Source organism: Chiloscyllium punctatum, chromosome 13 (assembly GCF_047496795.1).
Source record: "Chiloscyllium punctatum isolate Juve2018m chromosome 13, sChiPun1.3, whole genome shotgun sequence".
In the NCBI taxonomy this organism is placed as follows: Eukaryota; Metazoa; Chordata; class Chondrichthyes; order Orectolobiformes; family Hemiscylliidae; genus Chiloscyllium; species Chiloscyllium punctatum.
Window position 1 is genome coordinate 84,857,493 of NC_092751.1, and position 21,368 is coordinate 84,878,860.

The 21,368-nt window shown below is 39.2% G+C and overlaps 1 protein-coding gene across 1 annotated transcript in view; it reads left to right on the forward strand.

The window, feature by feature from the left end:
- LOC140484474 (LIM domain-binding protein 3-like) overlaps nucleotides 1-21,368 on the forward strand; it is a 209,769-nt gene that overhangs the window by 93,765 nt on the left and 94,636 nt on the right. The window contains exons 7-11 of the mRNA XM_072582883.1: nucleotides 1,110-1,129; nucleotides 7,820-8,020; nucleotides 15,614-15,795; nucleotides 18,335-18,371; nucleotides 19,101-19,196. Of these exons, the coding sequence (XP_072438984.1) occupies nucleotides 1,110-1,129; nucleotides 7,820-8,020; nucleotides 15,614-15,795; nucleotides 18,335-18,371; nucleotides 19,101-19,196 (536 nt within the window). The remainder of the gene's footprint in view (nucleotides 1-1,109; nucleotides 1,130-7,819; nucleotides 8,021-15,613; nucleotides 15,796-18,334; nucleotides 18,372-19,100; nucleotides 19,197-21,368) is intronic.

Consider the following 21,368-nt stretch of genomic DNA (forward strand, 5'->3'; position numbering starts at 1 on the left):
TTTCTCAGCTGAGCTGCCTCTAGTTGTTGTAACAAACACAGAAAGAGCTAAAGAAACTCAGCAGGTCTGGCAGCATCTGTGAAGAGAAATAGAGTTAACTATTCAAATCCTTCAGTTGTTATACCCTGGCACAGATTGATCCTACTTCAGCAAATTTTGTACTGCTAATCTTTCTCCCTTGCTGGCTAGTACCATTGAATGCTTACTCTGGAGGTGTATAATTACTGCCTCAAACTGAATCTCTATTTGCTGTTTACACAATGGATACCAGAAGTGATGGGAGTTGGGGAATCTGACTCCCTATTCTCCTCCCCTTCTGTAGAGGTTGGCTTTTACCATTCAACCTGGCAATGCATTTGCTAAGTGCCATGTTGAATTGGTGACATGGACAGAGACTCCCTGCCTGACGATCTGAACTTCTCTAGAGTTGGTGGGTCCATTACCTGTTTCATGAGTGGATGTAGAGCTTATTCCCCAAGTGGATGCAAATAAATTCATAATATCATATCTGAGTGTCCTCCAGAACTGCTCAAGTGGTAATAAAGGAACTAAATTAAGTCTGAATCATGACTACTGCAGTGCCACTGAATCAATGCCATTCCATCCTTGGTTCCCAAAAGGCAGATCCTGAATGTTTCATTAGAAACAAGGCTGTCTGTTTGCAATTAATGGTCAGAACAAGTACCTGGTGTGTTGGGTATGGTACATACCTCAGTCCCCCCAGTATTCTGGAGAGGTCCAGTGCTGTTTGGTGTCTGTATTGCTTGTGTGTCCATTGACATTTGATAATTGGCAATTTCGCACAATCTAGAGAGACTTTGAGCTTTTCCAGGTCTGATTACAGATATATTGGAGCAGCCATAAGTAAAAAGGAACTCCACATAATCCTGTGAAATACCCATCCTGTAGCATTTGGTCTCAACAGAATATATTATTCCACTGATCTCTGGATGTCTGAGTGGAGATTGAAATGCTTTCCTCTGTAGCGATTGGAGATGGACCAAATGGGGAAATGTGTTCCTCAGCAAAAAACTGGGTTGTTCTGAAGTGTGATGCAATGCAGTGTGATTTGGAAACTAAACCATTTTTAAAATTCTTTCCTCCCACAGATCGTCAACACTACATCCAAGTTAGTGGTCAGCCATATTGTGGTAGTGTGCGTGGCATGATGTGATCTGTTAAAAAAACAGCATGAAGGGTACTGTGTTGCTTTGCCCTGCTGTGCTTGCTCTTTCTCAGGGGTTGCTGTGCAGCATGTATGCAATTTGATGCTATTTCTCAGAGTGAATCTCAAACTGCTTTGCAGTTTTGTTGCTCTGATGTAGCATTTCCTTTTCTCCCGACTACATAGAAGCAATCAACCTTGTCCCACCGCTGCCTGCCCCATCTGAAATATGAAAATGTGGAGCTGTTTTCTCTTGTCAGATTTCCTGAGCTCTGAGTATCAGCATAAATATTTCCAAAATCTACTGTTCCAAATTCTGGAATCATTCTGTTGAAATCCTTTTAACACCCCAAGATACGAGATAACAGTCAAACAGAGCTTGACCCACACAACCAAAAAAGGGGATATCAGCCTGGGTGCTGAAAAGCTTGCTTCAACTAATATAAGTTTTGAGGAGGTTTCACAAGAAACCTCAAGGTGGAGTGATTTAGGTTTGGGTTTCCAGGGCCATAGTTGGAGACAAAGGACACAAGTTAGAGAAATGCATAGTGCCCAGAGGGCCGTAAGTTTGGAGAAAGCAACAAATATTGGAAGGATTCTGAACATTTATATGGGGGAATATTAAAATGCAGACCTTCGTGAATTGGGAGCCACTGTAGGCTGCTGAGCACAGGAATAAATGATACATGGTACGTGGAGAGCAGAGTTTTAGAATTTATATAGTTTTGTTGCAAGAGCAGAAAGAGTAGAATGGAAGAAAAAAAAAAGAAAAATATTAATGAGCAGGAAGGAACAAGATTGAGGAAAAAATATGAAGGCAAAATGTGATCCATGGGTTCATTGAGTCATATGTAAAATGTACAGGGAGTGACAGAGATGTAGGCAGACACATAAGCTGAGAGAGACAACATCAGAAATACACGAGAAGAATCAGAATTTGAAACAAAAATTTGTTGACCCTCTTGTGTATTTCCAATGTTTTTCTATATAAATGTATTTAGTTTTAGATCCAAGGAAACTCCAAAGATTTTTGTCATTCTTTCCACCCTCTTCCTGGTGACCTCTTTACACAGGCAAATTAGAAATAAAATCAGGCAAAATGATCAGTAAGACAAAGGATAAATCTGTTGGAAACAAACTCCATGCTTTTTTCTTGTGAGGTTCTAATTCCCATTTGGATTCTGTAATACATCTTTCCTAACTTGTCTGGAACTGGAAATTGAACCTTTAAATTCTAGTTGATGGGACCATGTCAGGTCATGAACTATTGCCACTTCCTCATTTTTTAAGGTATGTGTCGGAGTGAGCTCCCAGATTTCTTGGAGACAATTGTTTCCTTTATGCTTTGAAAGGTCATTTGATTCCTAGTGCAAGGTTCCACCAGGCACCCAACCCTCACTACGAGAAGCCATTCGAAAGAGGGACTTGTCACCCTAGATTCAAGATGGTCTCTAGCAACAACTGAAGAACATTCATATGTACATGAATACATTTTCCTTAGCCTTGGGATCAACTCAGCTTTGTAAGGGTTAATCCTGTCAAGCAGGAAGTAACCTGCTCTGGATAGACACGTGTTCCCTCCACTCTGCCCCTTCACTAAAGCCCTGGTTATGGCTAAAAACCAAAAGAACTGTGGATGCTGGAAATCAGAAACAAAAACAGAAATTTCTAGAAGTCAGCAGGTCTGGCAGCATTTCAGGTCCAGTGACCCTTCTTCAGAACTGTGCATTTCAGCTCTGAAGAAGGGTCACTAGACCCAAAACGTTAGTTCTATTTTCTCCCCACAGAATCTGCCAAATTTGTTTACGTTTTTCAGCAATTTTGTGTCCCTAGCTGAGTCTGTCTGCCTTCAGACAGTCCTTGCAGAATAAGGATTGATCACAATTGCTCGTCAGCACCATACTGACATTCTGCTAGACCACTGAGGCTTATCTTGGAACTATGTGTGAAATGAATGAGAATCTGATTGTCATTACAATATCTTCCCTTAGTTGCTGATCCAGTCTGTTTCACAACTGAAAATGGCCTCTTGTAAGAGGCACTGGGAGAAAAACCCAGACCCTGAATGAGTTCATAGACTTTATTGAGCAATAACAATGTTGCCTGTTGATGGGTCATTATTTGGGTTTTATAACCAGGTGCCGATGGAGCTTTTCCAATTGTGATAAAGGGTGAGAGAATAAACTTCCAGTAGCATTCTCTGACCCTTGCTCATATTTCTCAGGACTGCTTCTGCACTGGAATCTAAAGTAATGACCATTTTTGTACCTTCAGCTCCATTAATCCAATCTGCGGGGAATCCCAGAGGCATAGGCAAAAATTCTGTTACATTCAAAATTATAAGCTTATGAGGAATCTGAGTTTAGGTTAAGTTTTGTCTGAAAAGAAAGCTACAGTACTTCATTTTGCATAGCTGGTTGGGAATGAGAACATTACTGGTTCAAGAGGAGCTGTTCCCAGGTCAGAGGCACAGTGGTGTAGGGGAATCTCCAATCCAAGCTGTTTCTGACAGAGGAGTGAATGAGGCTATCACAAATGGAGGAGTTCCCTACTTTAACAAAATAATTCACTGAGGCTGTATGATCTAATTTTCAAATTTAACATGTGATCCTTTCCTAGCTGTTATGGTTTACTATTACATCAATGATTAATCTTAGGATGCCACTAAAAGAAACCCTGAAAGGCCAGCAGCAAACTCATAGGACTGTTGGAAATGAAAGTTGTAAGATGAAATCACAAGGAATACATTCACTCAGTGTTGGCAACCTTAATATAGCCTTTACTTTTTAAAGCTTCTAATTTCTGGATGGAGAGCAAGGCCATCACTTGTCCAATTCTCCAATGGACTCAGCATTAGAATGAACAAACACAAAAGATCATAAGGCCTACACATATTCCTATTTCTTTTGATCCCCTTAAAACTGGTGTGCACTTCAAAAGAATCGTGGCTGATCTGACCTTGGCCTCAAATCCACTTTTCCATAACTCCAGACAACTCTATCACAGTTTTAACTATTTTTATAACCCAGCCTCCATTGCCTTTTTGAGTTGAGAATTCCAGGGAATCATAACCTTCTATGGAAAGAAATTCCTCCAGATCACCATCTTTTGGAGTTTCTTTATTCTGAAACTGTGACCCCTGGTTCTAAATTTCTTCATGAAGGGTAGACTTCAAAACCTAATCTGTCAAACCTCCTCAGAAACTTAGAGGTTTCAAACTGCACCTCTCATTTTTCTAAATTCAAACTTCAATTGACCCTAATTGTTAAGCCTTTCCTCATAAACCCTTTAATCCCAGGAATCAACCTTGTGAACCTCCTCTGATCTGCTTCCAATGCAGTTATATCCTGCTTAAATAAGGAGACCAAAACTACACGTAGCGCTCCAGATAAGGTGTTACCAATGCCCTCTACAAGTGTATAACCATGATATGGACGAGCCGGTGTTGGACTGGGGTGGACAAAGTTAAAAATCACACAACACCAGGTTATAGTCCAACAGGTTTATTTGGAAGCACTAGCTTTCAGAGCGCTGCTCCTTCATCAGGTAGGTGTGGAGCAGGACCATAAGTCCCTTGTGGTCCTGCTCCACAGCTATTTGATGAAGGATCAGCGCTCCAAAAGCAAGTGCTTCCAAATAATCCTATTGAACTATAACCTGGTGTTGTGTGATTTTTAACTCTACAAGTGTAGCAAGTGATCCCCTTCACTTTTATACTCCTAGACCAGCAGCATGGTGACAACAACCTCTCCAGACTCCAGAAATTCAAGGCCAGTTTAATTAATGCTGTTTTGAATTGGGGTTAAATAGACATGATCTGAGTAGATTCAGTCTATCCCTACATGCTACATTTTAACTCCAAACAATTGCCAAGATAATGAGAAGGCAAATAACAATTGGTGGGTATGCATGTGACATGTGCATGCATTTTCATGAAACTGGAACTGTCCATTCAAAAACTGGCTTTCAATGCAGTTAGGTGTAGTCAAGGCAATTCTGTGATTTGATGCTTGAAAAAAGTTTAGGGTAGGGGAAGCTCAAAAATAAATGTTGAAGTGAAAAACTTCCTTGGTGCCACCCTTTGACCATTGGTAGCCTTGAGCTACATTTTTCAGTGCATACCGGTTGTGTGGTGCATGCTAGGTAGAAGGATGGTTTGAGCAATGCATGTTGGGCAGAAGGATAGGGTTGTGTGCTGCATGCTGGATATTTGGAGCAGTTTTGTTCTTGCATGTGAGTCTGGACTGATCATTGAAGTGCTAGTTTGAAATCTTCATGCCTCTTTTATTTAAATTTCTTTTGTGGGAGGTAAAGCAGAATTGTTCTCCCTAAGTGACAACGGACTGAAGAGGAAAATATTGCATTGCTTACTCCTTGATCTTTACAGCTGAAGGTGTTCTCCAATATTCCTGAAATTGAGTTGCTGATGGCTTTTGTTTGAAAGTACTGCAGAGTTACAATGCAAGAAACATTTGTTTAAATAATTTGGACATCTGTTTTATTTTGAACTGGGAAGGTATGGATGGAATGGAGTGCAAAAATAAGGCCTGTTTGAACAACCTCTACTGAGCTAGTGACCTGCATGGCCTGTACTTGCTCTTGGAAATATGCAGACATTGGGTATGGATAAGCAGAAGTTTCACATCCACTTGGTTGCCTCACTCCTTATCCATTGCTGCTCCGAAGTGAAGCTTCATTTCCCATTGATTGGGCTCTTTGGAGTTAATTGCCTTTTACTGGAGGATCTCTGCAAATGGGAACATGTTGCCTGTCCTCTGAATTCTCCCTGGTTTCCTCCAGTAGTCACCTGCTGAGTCTATCTAGCTGTTGGTAGAGGTCAGGATATACTGTGATCAATTTGCTAACATAACACCATTAAATTGTTTTTAAATGACTGTAAGTCTTTGATTTTAAGTATAACCTTTTTGAGATTAAAGACCATTGACCTTTCTTCTAATCCTGTGTATTTATTTTTGTTCCTTTTTCCTGTTTGAACTGTTTGAGGGCTGAATCTTGACAGTACCTCCAGGAATTGACAGAGCTGGCTTTTATTACTGCTTTCTCCTTTCAGTGACTCACCACTTTAAGATGAGTTACATAAGAGAAAGGCGAAGGAGTCAGACATTCAGCCCCTCGCCTTTCTATAAAATCATGGCTGATCTACTGACGGCTTCAAACCTTCCTTTGTGCCAGCTCAGCATAGCCCTCCAGTCTTTGATATTCCAGAAATCTATCTACTTTTAGTGATTTAGCTCAACAACTCTTGTGTAGAAAGTTCTAGACATTCACTACCCTTTTCTTCATACCTCAATTTTACATGAGTGTCCTCTTATTCTGTAAATATATCCCTAGTTTAAGACACCCCACTAGCAGAAGCATCTTCTCAAGATCTGCCCTGCAAAACTCAACTGGATCTTGTCTGTTCACCCCTCACTTTTCTAAACTCTAATGAACAAAGGCCTAACCTGCTTAACTGTTCTTGATAAGTCACCCCCTTCATCTCAGGATTCAGCCTAGTGAGTCTCTTTTTCATTGTCTCCAATGCCAGACTATCTTTTTTTGAAATATAGTGACCACAATACACAGATGCAGCCTCGGAGAAAGTGAGGACTGCAGATACTGGAGGGTCAGAGCTGAAAAGGGTGGCACTGGAAAAGCACAGGAGGTCAGGCAACATCGAAGGAGCAGGAGAGTCGATGATTTGGGCATAAGCCCTTCATCCTGACAAACAGCTTATGCCTGAAACGTTGACTGTCCTGCTCCTCGGATGCTGCCTGACCTGCTGTGCTTTTCCAGTGCCACCCTTTTCAACTACGGCTGTAGCCTCACCAATACCCTTTACAACTGTAATAAGATTTACCTATTTTTGAACTCCAATCCCCTAGCAATGAAGGCCACAATTCCATTTGCCTTTTTAATTGCTCGCTGCAGCTTCATGCACAAGAGCACTCAAATCCATGTGTTGCACTTTTTTGGAGTCTCTATCCATTCAAATGGATAGGAGGAATCAAAAGCAGGCTATTAGTGAATTGTTCAACCTCACACTTTAATCTCTATCTGCCAAGTATTTGCCCACTTACTCAACCTATGTATATCCCCATGCAGATTCTGTGTGTCTTCATTACAGTTTACCCTCCCACCTATTCTTGTTTTGTCAGCAAATTTGGATTCATTACATTCTGCCCCTTCCTCCAAGACAATGGGGATTGTCTGAAAGATCCCCATTATCCTAACTATATTCTGTATGTTAACCAATACTCTCTCCACGTTCACACATTACCACCAATACTGTGAGTTTTTATCTTATGTAATAATGTTTTATTTGGAGCTCATTAAATGCCATTTATAAGCCCAACCATCAATAAGGTATTAAAAATGGGAGCCCAAATTTACATACTGTAGTCGGTATATTTAAGCCTCAGAGTGAGAGAATTGAAATAGAGGGGTTTACATAGAAGATTGGCAAGTTGTCTTTCCATACAAGCATGTGTAATTTCATCTTAGGATCTGAATTTGGAACGGAAATGGTGGGGTACAACTAACTTCTGCTTACCCATTGCCACCTCTCTCCCTCACAAGTGATATATTTCCCTGGATTGCTTTCTTCCTTTCACCATTTGCTCTCCTGTCCTTTCTCACTCCCACAACTGATAGTGAGTATGTGGAGCACTTCAACCCCAACGTCCTGAAGGATTCCGTGTTGTCCACACACAAGCCAATCGAAGTGAAAGGCCCTGGTGGGAAGGCCACCATCATCCATGCCCAGTATAACACACCCATCAGCATGTACTCCCAAGATGCCATCATGGATGCCATTGCTGGTCAGGCTCATGCCAGAGGCAGTGATCTTTCAAGGTAGGCCATGAGAATCTGAGATCTGTTGCCTGCATGTAAAGACCTAAGGAACCAGAGTGTATCTTTGAAGTTTACAGACAAAAAGAATAAAGCTGTTTGAAACATATAGTTAAAAGATGGTAATTAATTGCAGGATAGAAATGAAAAATGAACTTCTGCTCTGATAGATTGAACAATTTCCTTGGGAACCTGTCCTCTCAAATTCTGCAGAGAGTCAGTTGCCATGACAGTTTTTAAAAAAAGAGACTGGAAACCAGTGTTAAAATGAACCTGGACATTTCGAGAGATGGTTGGCCTCAGAAATATAAATTTCAGCAACAAACCATTGATTTGCAGCTGTCATCTTGATGTATATTTTTCCTATCCTCTGTGCTTCCTTTCTCCTTCAGTGTTGCTCAATGGCAAAGAATGGTTCGGCTCAATGGCCTGTTTCTATGCCAGTATTCAACATAAACTGCCTATCTCAGCCCGTTGCCCACAGGGCAAGATCAAAGGAATGGTTCCTGATTGACGTGTTTGAGTGACAAGATTTGACAGCAGATCTCCCTTGCAGGCATTCAAATGAAGCCAAAGGGCCAACTACTCATCATAAAATTATTGGCTGGATTTGTGTAGTTTTAGTTTGTAGCTCAGGGGATAGACAGACATTAGTGAGTTTAATTTTCAGAATTTCTCAGGAACTTTGCTATTCAGAGTCTCTCTGTGCTACAGCTTCATCCAACCAATTCAACTTACTCCATGGCACATGAGCTGTCTGTAGATGCTGCCCATATGTTTGTATGTGTATGCCTGACTGTATATGTGCAGCATGTATCTGGCATTGAACACTTGGAAGGATTCCTTCGGGGTCAGTAAGAGGTTGAAATCATAAATGTGTTTGCTTTCTTTGCAGCTTTGACCTTGGCCGAGGGGTCTTGCTCATCAACCGAATTTGGTTTATTACTTACATTTTAGATGGAGTTTTAAAAGCTCATGCCATGAATGAAATTTTACTGAAAATTGTGTTGTTTAGTATTGGGCACAGGCTTCAGTTTGTAAGGCTCCATTTGGGCGGCATAGAGTCAGTGATACCCGGTAAATGTATAAAATAAATGGTTAGTGTGTTGTCCAAAGCACGTATAAATCTAACTGCCAATGACTGAATGCTCACCTATCTTGAAAGAACTGCAGTGCCTTGCCAGCCATTTTGAATTTCAGACTATCACCAATCATTCTTGTACTTTGTCAAACTAGATGAAAAATTGAATGCAATCGCTACTGTTGATTTTAAGTTGATTGAGAGAGTGAATTCACTACTAGAGTGTGGATCCAATTTGAAGGTAGAAAACAGAATTAACATTTTGCTGCTGGTCCTCAGTGAAATGAGTTTACTCAAGGTTGTCTCAATTCCTGGGAGGCAAGCATTCAGAGCAACCCATTTATGGGACATTAAATTGATAATATTACTTAGAGTCGACTGAATTGGCCCCTGTTCAAGTTGGAAGAATGACAATAGTGGCAGAAAATGATTGAAATTGAGACATCTTACAGAGAGATCTGTACCCTCCATTGAACAATGTATGTTGATTTGGGAGTGCTCAACGTTGGGGACAAAACCTGATTTGAACAAGTACAAAGGAAAAAGCATTGACCTCAGATTCATCATATAAAAGGTTTTTTATATTAAGACTCATGTTTTGTAAACAGTGAGAAAAAAATACCTTTATAGTGTAATATCTTTTGGACTTTTCCACACTGGTTTTAGCTGAAACTGGGCTTGTCAGAAAGTACTTTCACTGTGTTGCAATTTATGTGGTATAAGCTCTCCTTGTAATTGTGTGCTCTCCGCTATGGATAGCTCACTGAGGTCTCTTAAATTGTTGACAGTATTGAAAATCCTCTTTTGATCAGGGATTAGTATTGCAATTCTTTCATTTTTTGATTGGTAGACCAGTATTTTATTCTAATTGAATGTTGCTTCTCTTTCTCCAACCCCAACCAACCACCTCCAACCCCACCTACTCCACTTTCTCACCCCCTCCACCATTCCCATTTCTAACACACAATTGTCATTGTTACTTTTCGTTACTTGTCAATCAAACCAACCTACCTCCTAATAATCACGGACATCAATGATCAATGCCCTGGTGGTGTTTGATCATATGACCCTCAGTGGTCCTGAACCTCCATTTGCGTAAGTAGGTCCATCTTTCCTAACCATACTGTTGTTTCTTAACACGATCTGTATTAAACTCACACGGGCCAGAGACACCATTTCAATCATAGTCCTGGGAGGTGGGAGTTTCTGTTTCTTGGTTCATTATTTTGCATTGAAATTGTGTCATGACATCTTCATTTTTGGTTTCTACTTTTAGGGAAACAATTCTGAATATTTTCTAAAACCACTTCACTGTTCCCACACCCATCAATAACAAATAATCTAAAAGGTGACCATTTGTGAGCTTTTCGATTGTTAAAGTCTTGACAGCATCAATACTTTTGGAATGGGAATTTGTGCTGCCAGTTGTTTGATACTAGTCACATTAGTTGCAATTGAATGAGCATAAGAAAGCCAAGTTTCATGCAGTGTAGTGCTTCTCATGGTCTCATGTTACAGTAGTCCACCTGCTTCTAACTTGGATACTTGTAATGTAAAGAGAGGGCTCACAAAGTGTTTTAATAAACAACAGATTAAGCCACTTGATGGTTCTCTCAGGTGAAGGTAGACTTGATGGAGAAATTATGCGCTAGTCCAAATTCACAGGATTTGGCTGAAATCGGACAGGACTGCAGTGTTTTTCTGACACCTTTATTAATGTCAGTTTGATGTTTGTGTGAGGATGTGGTGATGGCAGTTGGAGGTGTTTGCAGATAATATATCTGTGCCCATTTGACAATCTGCAATGTAAAGCTGATCTCTGGTTAGTTATCTGATGGTATGAAGGCAGTGTCTGCAACTAACTTCAATTATATATTTATGAGAGCCTCTTAAAAGGATGGGCTATTATCAGTTATTTGTTTCACCTAAAGAACCATTGTTCATCTGGATACTGCTTCAGAATTGACCTTTACGATTATGGGCATTGTTTATTCTTTGCAGTCACATCTGATTCAAAAGATATATATCTTGACCAGCAGGGTTTAATGTAGATAAACACAAAATAACCCATCCAAACTTAAACTATGGGCTCAATGAAATGTTAAGCAGCGTATTAAGTAGAAAAGTGAATTTATGGTAACTGTTGCAAATATAATCAACCCAGCTTGCTGCTAACATTAATCCGGCAAACAGTATTAGATTTCATTTATAGAATAGTAGAATAAAGAAACCAGTAATTATGAGAAGATTGATTTAGATCAACCAAACAAGTACAAGATTATTGATTGATGTCAGAGTGCTTACTTATAAAGGAAGGGTGTTATGTTCTAAGAGAGTGCAGTGCAAGGCAAAAAAAGTTGACCTTTGTTCTTGAAAATTTAAACTAAAAGACAAGGTTAGGGAAACTGGACTTTATCTTAACAGAAGTGAGATATGAAAGGATATCACCAAAGCTGATTATGGTCACCATTGATACCACAGATGAGGATTTCAAATTAAATATTAGAAGAAGACATAGATGGTCTGACCAATCTGTTTAAGACACAATAATAGACTAAAGGAATAAATGAGAGACAGAAGTCCCGGCATTTGGTGTTTTCAACAATTTGGTGGCCCTTTGGGACCAAATGTTGTTTACTTGTTCCTATGATATCCTGCATTCCTCTTGCATACCTTCAGCACACACAAATGAGTTCAAATGGTATCCAAGAAAATTAAGATGTTTAAATGATTCTTCCTGCAATGTTTTTGTACTTATTTTAATTTGGTAAACCTAAAATGTTGATGTCTGCCCTTACAGTTCCCAAAATGTTGCATGGAATGTTGAACTGAGTGTGTAATATATACAGTACTCATATATACTATAACCTCATATGTTAAAACCACCAAGTCAATCTGTAGGTTGTCCCTGATCAAGAGACTTTTTCACTATCTAAGCCAGAAATTCATTTGATTTTGATATTTCCTAACCTGGGCTAACTACCATTGTCAGTGTTTGGTGTCATGGTTTCAAACAATCCTGTGACAAAATTAACTTTTGTATACATTATAACTGCTTTAACGTTTTGGAGTGGACTATAATCAGGAATGCACTCAAGAATGGCTTGAGTAGAAGGTTGGAGACTGTTGGAATGTTTTCTGCAACCACGCATAAAGATTATTCAGTCACATGGGTTTGTTTCTGATGAGGGACAAACTTCATAGTACATTAACCTTCAAAGAAGTGTAAGTTATCAATTGGCGGAGAGCTGTGTTTTAGTCTGAGGTATGCAATAAAAGCTTGTGTTGTTCAAAAGTGCACTATTGTTTAAAACACAACAAAATATCATGGGGAATCTATCATGTCATCCACTGAGATGGTGGAATGATGTGGTTAGGTTATGTTGGGGATATAAAAGATGGTTGGAGATCAAAACATTTAGTTTCAGCTGTCCTAGTCAACCATAATTCAAATTGGTCTGTTGCATACTTATTTTGAGAAGCGTGTAATCTTCTAACATTGTTTAGTAATTTTACTGACGCTTGCTGAAAGAAAGTTAAGTATTTCTGTGAAATGTATACAATGATTAAAGTAACACCAATTGCAACATTGTCTATATGATCCATTCCTCTATACTGATTGTACTGACTCTTATTATGATGTCCCCAGTGACAGGAATAGTGACAGGGCTTCTCTGTGATGTTGTCAAACAATGGGCTGGATGGTGTTATGATTAAATCTTCATACAAGGATTAGCATTGGTGTTTTTTTGGGGTCACTGAACTTCTGACAAAGTCACAGACAAAAGTTTAAGCATGTGAATTGATGTGTAAGCATTAAGAGGTAACAGCCGGGTATTTACTAAATACAACTGTGGCAGGAAAATGAGACTTTAGGCAAAAATGATTAAAGAAGGAGGTGATAATGAAGAGTAACTTAGAATACAAAACCTGCTGGTTAAATAGTCAGAGAGTACATCTTTGATAGTGTTGGTCAGCAAAGCACAGTGCTATCTATCTGTGGGTCACCTTCTGAATTTGGACTATGTGTGAGTAATAAAGCAAATCCAAGATGTTTGAGAGATGCATATGAAGAATTAAAATTTGTAGCCTGTTTTTGTTTGGGTCACATATTATATGTGCTGTATACAAAGCTCAACTGAGAAATAATCTGAGGTGCAGACATTCCTTTAACACCAACATTGACAGCAATTATTTTTTTCTTTCCATTTACTGACTGTCGGATGCTAAGGAATGTGCAGTTCAATGTGGAAATTAAGGTTTCATTGACTGACAGTTTTCCCAGCACTTGATGGGTATTGATGATGTGGAGTACGATTTTGTTTGCTATTATACATATAACATAGAATGGAAGTTCATCAGATGTTTTCGTTCTGATTCTCAGCTCTAACTGCAATATACTGACTGGATTTAATTTTCAGTATTTCATACTTAACTTCAACATCCCAGCTTTTGGGAAAGTTATTAATGTCCCTTGGCCTAAAGATCCAAGGTTGGCAACTACTTGCAGTATTTCATAATACTCTTTATTGCCTGTCAGTCTAATCATCTTTGCAGTTTTTTTAAATTTCAACACGTGCTGCGCTTGCAAAGAATTGCTCCTGTACTATAAACTCTCTATTTAATTTAGATGGCTCCAGTATGCCTGGGACATTCATCGCACAGAATAATTGCCTTTCCTGTTATAAACTATCTGGACTCGATTCAGTTTAGTCCAAATTATAATTGAAATAATTCCATTATGGGATGGAGCAACTCTAAAAGTAGCTGAGGATCATGATAGACCCATTCCATTTCTAATGTTCTTGCACACTGAGGAAATGAAGGATAGTGTTGGAAAGCAGGTTGAAATGAAGTCATGATTTTATTGAATGGTGGTACAGGCTTGAGACCTCATATAGACTATTCCTGCCCCTACATCTTATGGAAACCCCACCCCTTTCAGAAAATGAGAAGCATTACAAATCTGCTTGCAATGGTAAGGCAATGTTATCTGTGAGTAGCCAAATGCAACCTAGATGAATATGGATATTTAGCTAAGATTTGTCTTTTGAGCCAACTATAACCAGCTGATGAGTCCAATCTGGAACAGAATAAAGGTGACCCACATTGATGTAGAGGTGAGTACTGAACTAAAAGAATTCAAGATTGTTTTCATGAAAAGTTAGTTCACTCTTAAGAACTTTTTATCATCCACCACCCTACACTTTTTTCTTTCTTCCCTCTTGCTTTCCAATTCTCTGTCATCTTGGACAGCTAATTAAGAAAGCCAACTCACTGCTTCACAATCACCTGCTCTGGATTAAACCCTCCTGAAAGCATTGTTTGGAGACAAATCATTTTTTTCCCCTCCCATCCTGCTCAATTCCAGTGGTTCAACTCACCCTGCCAACTGACCACCAGGTCTGTTGCCTATTTAACATTTGCCTGTCACTGAGACTTAATTCTGTACACCAGGCTTATCAAGTGAGGATGTTTGCCAATGTCATTCAAGGTAATTGAACAAAATCAACACTGTTGTAAAAGTTAAAACTTGTGCAAATACATACTATAGCCAATGACACGAGAACATTGAATGTCTCCTTTTTGGAAGTTAGGGAAATGTTTTTCACTGATGAATTAGAATTTCTCTCATCGACTCAGATACATATTTAAGAATAATTAGCATTAAACATTTTGGCCCATGTTTTGTCCTGGAGACTTCTTATTTCCTTCTTTAAAGTCACCCAAAAAAATGTCAGCCATCTCAGAATTGATCAGTGGTTTCTAGTCTGTATTCATGGGCACACTATCAGTGTTATTTTGTCTTGGGCAAGGGAAGGGAATATACATAAGCTTCATCTTAAATCAGAGCTGAGTTTTACTTTAGGCCCTATTTGATTTGTTTAATTCCATTGTTGACCCAATTCTATAATTCCATCATCCCAGATCCAATTCTGGACATGATTTAAACTTAAAAATTAATTCAAGCTTGCTGATGGAAAGCCTTGGTGAATTTCAATAATCTAGTACTCAGTTCTTCTACTTAATTTTTGTATGCCCCTGTTCAAACATTAAATGTATTTGCAAAGCTGACCAATGGTAGCATGTGTTTGAACTGTAACATACACCATCACTGAAAAAGTGGGTGCAACTTCACTTTTTCCCTAAACATCACAGCAGACATGACAAACAAAGGTTTTCTGTTCAAAAATGTTCAACTATAGCATGACATTGTGCTCTTCTCAGGGCCTGTTTTGAAATTTCACCAGCACAGGCTTAAGCTGTACTTAGAAAATGGACAACGAGGGAACATTTCATGATTCTAAAAATGTTTTTTAAAAACCTTTTGCTATTGACCAGAGGGTATTTACGGACCCAAAGAAGAGCTAAAAAATGTCTTTCTCCACCTGAATATACACCACCGCAGTTGAATGCTGCGGCAGATGTTGGGATTGCCGGTGCTGGAGAGTCACAGTGATGTGTTAGGGGTTAGGATGTGTAATTGTAAAATGAAACTCTCTCTGTTATTGCAGTAACCTACATGTTAAAGATGCTCTAGTCGACAGTGCCTCTCCAGTCTACCAGGCTGTTGTTCGTAACTCTAACAAGCCCCAACAAACTCACCAGCAGGAGCTGGATGAATGGACTCGCCGGGCTGCCAATTTGCAGTCCAAATCTTTTCGTATCCTTGCTCAGATGACTGGAACACAATACTGTAAGTATAGAGGAGCTTTCATTCTGTAAAGTGATGAGAAGTGAGTGGTGCACACGACCACATTACTATTGAAACTTGAGGTTACATCCAGTCCAAACTGGTGAGACAAAAGCCTTCTTTCTTTCCGCTGGTCCGAACTGAAGTGAGCTGACGAAGAATGAACCTGGTTCTCACTAGGTACAGGTCCACAAAATGAAATGGCCTGTCATTCACACCAAATGATCAGTCTCACTTTCGGGAATAGTGCAGTAGAAGGTGCTTCTATGAGGTTACATAGAGCAGAGGAAAGGGAGCTTTACTCTGTAACTGACTTTCACTGCATCAGATCCTAATGTGCTTGATAGGACAGAGGAGAGGAAACTTTACTCTGTGCCTGATCCACACATGCTTGACTTACCAGTACTGAGAAGGCTTTCATTTTGACCAAATTCATGCTATACCCAATACAGGATGCTTGATGGTGCAGTGTGGAGGTAGCTTTACTCTGCACTTTCCTTGCAATTTCTCAATGGAAGCAATTACTTTACCATGTCTATGGAGTAAGATGTCATTCTCTTCTCCTAAGATCTATGAAAATGTTTACTTCTTGAATAAGTAACAGAATTATTTTGAACTAGTAAAATTTTCTGCAACATTTTCTAGGGCGTATGCCAATTGTCTCATGGAAAGGGAGAATGGGACCACATTGGAAGGCATCAAGCAGAAAATAGCCTTCCTTTGACAACACCTTCTAAACTTGTGACTTCTGCCAGATATAAGATCAAGGGCAACAGATACCTGGGAACACCACCACAGTCAAGTTCCCTCCAAGCCACACACCATCCTGACTTGAAACAATATCACATTCTTTCAGTGTTGTTGGGTCAGAATCCTGGTACTCCATCCCAAATGGCACAATGGGTGTAACTACATCACGCAGATTTCTGCAATTCAAGAAGTGGCTTCTACACATTGCAATTAGAGATGGGCAGACCATGCTAGCAATACCCAAATCATGTGAAAGAATAAAAGAAATTAAGTATCTTAATTAGGACAGTTTTGACCAGTATAATGATGTTTTTGTTTTGTTTTTATATCACGTGTTATCTCCTGAGCAAAATGCAGGTGTATGAGGACACATGTTCACTGTATTTAGCCAGGATTCTGGTGTTCCTCTATGCTATTGTGGTACAGTTATAACGTAACATTACTGAAAATGCAGGAGCAAATATTTAACCCTCAAGCAATTCTGAGCCTGATTATCTTCATGCCCTCCCCACCACCTCCCAAATTACCTCCCAAACAAAACTGACCCACTGGCTGGTAGAAACTAATTTCTGCTTTTTCCATGCTCTTCTGTGAACATCTAAGCAAAACATGCATGAATGTCATTGCCAGTTAGAGACCCAGCACAGTTCCAGCAGGCACCCCAATTAACAGCTAAATTCCAGCAGATGTACCAACCTTGCTGGGATGGACTGTGATGCAGATTGTCATTGAGCAGAATGCCCAGGTGAGTGGGAATTATGAGGGGTTTTAACAAATTAACAATCAAGGAATGAAACCAATGGAAGAAAATAACAGGTCTGCTCGTACTACACATTTTTATGCCAAACCTCTAGAGTTTTAATTTTTCTTCACCCAAAAATAACTTAATAAAAAAAATCCTGAAATCGGTCAGAATTTAAAAATAAAGTGTTAGTTAATTTAAAATATGATTATTTAATAAATATTCTTCCCTTTCTCAATGTATCTCTCTCCTCTTGTCATGCCCACATCTCCAACTCAGTAGAATCACTGTGTAATATTGAGTATACAGTGCTGTTTAAACAATCCATCTCCCACTTTGAAGATTAAAAAGTTTAATGCATGTGATGTAAACTGCACAAAATAAATCTATTTTACCAAAAACAGGAATGGAGGACATGTGTAGGAGTGCAAGAGTGAATCCACCATGTGCACATCTGATTGAACGGGCTATAGGACATGGATTTTTCAGTATGAAGTCCTCCTCTTCATTGGTCTCCTTCCTTTTTTAGGCAGAACTGTGATATCCTCAGAGAAATCCTGTTTTTAATCAAGCTGGATGGTGCAATGTGGTAAACTGTCAGATCCTATCTTCAACACAGCCCAGGAAGAGAGTCCATCCCTTTCTGATGGAACTGTGTGGGGGCCATTTCCCTTTATTTTCTTGAATTCAAATCTAGCTCACAGACTTGCAGGATTTACTTGAAATTTTTCATTCTTTAACTGTTGAATGGTGTTGCTGTCAAGCTGTAATAACATTGACCAAATTGAGCATTAGCTGGTCGTAGGGCAGATTTTCTAGTCACTTCCACTTACTGCCAAAATGTGGCATGTGCTGAGATTCAACAGTGATTAGACCCATCTCTGAGATTAAGTTTCATATAAAACTGAACCCTCAGATATTTAGAACAGGGGAGGCTTCCATCTTCTTGTGAAACATCCTCTGCAAACAGATCTTTAGGATTAGCATTTAAATGTGTTGTGAGTATATTTCACTCGGGATGGTAATTCATTTAGATCTTTTGTTTTCTAGTGCAAGATCCAGATGAGGATGCGATGAAAAGATCAAGGTAGGCTTCTGGCAAGAGCAGCAGTCATTGGCCCACTTAGCACATACTTCAGGCATATTACCATTAAAACACATTTATACACTTAGCAATACATTCAATATTAGTTAATTATAGAAAGTTGGGGTTATTAAGATAACAAACAGTTAATTTAAAACTTTAGATGAACATGTTGAAATTGATGAAGAATCCTACATCTGGTTCCACTTATGACATTCAGGGTTCTGTAGGTATGTGCCAACAGTTAAAGGATATCATTGTCTAAGTTCACACTGTTTAAAGGGATAGGTATGGTTTGGTGACCACAGTGAGGCATTACTATTGTATCATGGTGTTTCCAAATAAGCTATGTTTCCAACCCCAATACCCAAACCTGTGCTGCCACTATTACCATCCTGCTCCCCACTTCCCCAAATCCATAAATGTGTCCTGCCAAATCTATACTAATGAATGGGGGTCGCTTACATTGTTCCTAATTCTACATAAAAATGATCAACTTCTTTCCATGTAAAGGGTTACCATATAAATGCTATTAACAGTTGAGAAACCAATGTGCAAAATACCTTTGTCTTTGTTGCAACAATGGATCATCTGGGGACATGTTTTAAATCTTGTCATTTGTATAATGCATTTTGCTTGCTATACAGTTGTAAGGTCAGAAGAGTGGAGGCTGTATTCCCTAATGCCTTACTCTTCTCCTCCTCTCTTTTTCTCTCTTTCTCTATGCCACAGGGAAAAGTTTGAACATGAAGTAAAAGGTCCACGCTTTGCCAAATTGCGCAAATGGCATCATGGTCTGTCTGCACAGATCCTTAATATTAAAGGTTAAACTGCCCACGTGTAATAAGACACTTGAAGATAGAGTTACTAAATAAAGCAAAAGAGCATATTACTGTAATAGTGGCTATAAAAAAAGTAGTATGAGAACATCAAATCTTCAAAACAAGTTAAACAAAGTGCTTGTTGAGTGTCCTTAGCCTTACATCCCTCCTCTGTTGTATTGTAGTGCTCTAAGCAGCACAGTACTTCTCCATGTATGAAGGTTTCTCTGCCAATAAAATGCTAAAAGTCCTGTTTCTGTACAAAGAGTCAACTTTTGTATCTTTGACTTCCTTTCAGAGAGATTTTAGGGAATTAATACTTTGTGAGCTGCCTTGTGTTTGAGAAAGATTGCAGTTTTAGAGGACCGTTGTTGTCTCAATGATAGAAGTTAAAATGATAGGTGCTGTCAAGCTTGAGGGAATGCTTGCACAACACAGTTGAGCCTGACAGTAGGTCAGACAGTGAGTCTTCAGGGAAGTAAAGGATTGAAAGAAAATGGGAATGATTTTCTGGAAAATACACCACATTACATCCCCTGGCAAAGAGGATTTGTTCATTTTGCCAATCACAAGTAGCTGCTTAATGATTGTTGCACAGTCTATTGAAATGTGCAGTGCAACATCTTTGATAAACTCTGAAACTTATTTATTGTTGGTGACCATCCACCAAAGCCCTGACCCACAATTATTTGCCCATCCAAGTATGATAGATATAAGCAGAAGGCTGGTATCTGCTCTTTTGATGAGTTAGTTAACTAATAATTTCAGGTACAACTGTTGGCCTCTTGGTGTTCTGTACTCCTCACCCAACCTCATTCCCATTACGTAGTCCAAATTCTTGTGAAAGGTGAACAGGGTTCCTGTAATATTGTTTAAATAGTTGATCTGTTATTGCTTAGCTTCTCTCACAAAGCAGCCCAGCATAGCAGGAATGTTAGCTTTTTGTCTGGGTTTCTGATAGGATTCATATTAGCCAACAAGTATTTTTAAGATTGGGTCATGGTACTGAAGGTAAGAAAAGGAAATCATGCTGAGTAATTCATACTGAATCCAGGTTCAGTCTGGGCTGTGTACACTATGGAATGCCCCAGACTAAGCTCAGTAAAGGCAGAAGGCAAAAAATGCATCCAGCAATTGAGTCCAAGTCACCACTACATGAAAGGTTTTTGTTTGGGACAGTGAAGACGAGGGGCTACTAACAGTGAATTGAGATGAATGTACATTAGGAATGATTACCCAATTTTATAAGAACCCGTTAGACATGGTATTCTTTGGTAATTGTATTGTGTGAGCATTCCTTCATAAATGAGGAAATTACCAAGTATCTTCTCACTTGTTTAACGTTTGAAGGTAATATGTAAAATGTAGTAGATCGAGCTGAAGGTAAATTAAAATAAAACTGGGTAGAAGGATTTGAATAATGATTGCGATTGAAATGTATAACATATTTCACTGTGATTTTGCAAAAAAAACTGGATTGAGCTCATGCAATACATTTCTCCTCTTCACTTCTCTATTGAAGGTGCTGATTCATGCTGTAGTTCATTTCTGTTTGTCTATATGGTAGTCATTCAAATGTCAGCTCATTGGGACTGCATGTCAACAGTCTTTAGCAGCAAGACCTACAGTTTCCTCCTGACATCTTCCAACCTTTATCAATAGATGGTAATCAGGAGAGGGAAACCTAATTGCAGGTTTTTGCTTCTCATAATTCTATTCCAATTTTTAAATTGACTCATCAGTACTGAGGCAAATTGCAACCCCTTTGTTGAAATTAGCTAGATCAGCCCTCTGTAGTTTTCATTGCAATAAGGGGAAAACTTAAAAGAATTTCATAGAATTCTAGGTTCCATGAGATAAATAATTAATCTGTTGAGCTGCAAAATATGTGACATATGTTATACCTTCATTATTTCTATGAAAGGGCACTACATTGTTGTGGTGATTTGGGACCTAGTGCGTGGCACTGGAGTCTGAGCTGCATCTGCAGTTTCCCACTGACCCTGACAATTCTGTACAACTGTGGCCTGTTAAAATCATATTTTGTGAATGATTTGAGCTGAGTAGATGAGTAGGTTAGAGAGGAGTAAATGAAAACACTTGGGTTCGATGTAGTGAAATTGATGAAAGGCGTAGTGTGACCATTTGGTTCCTGTATTCTGTGCTTGGCTGCTTTGGT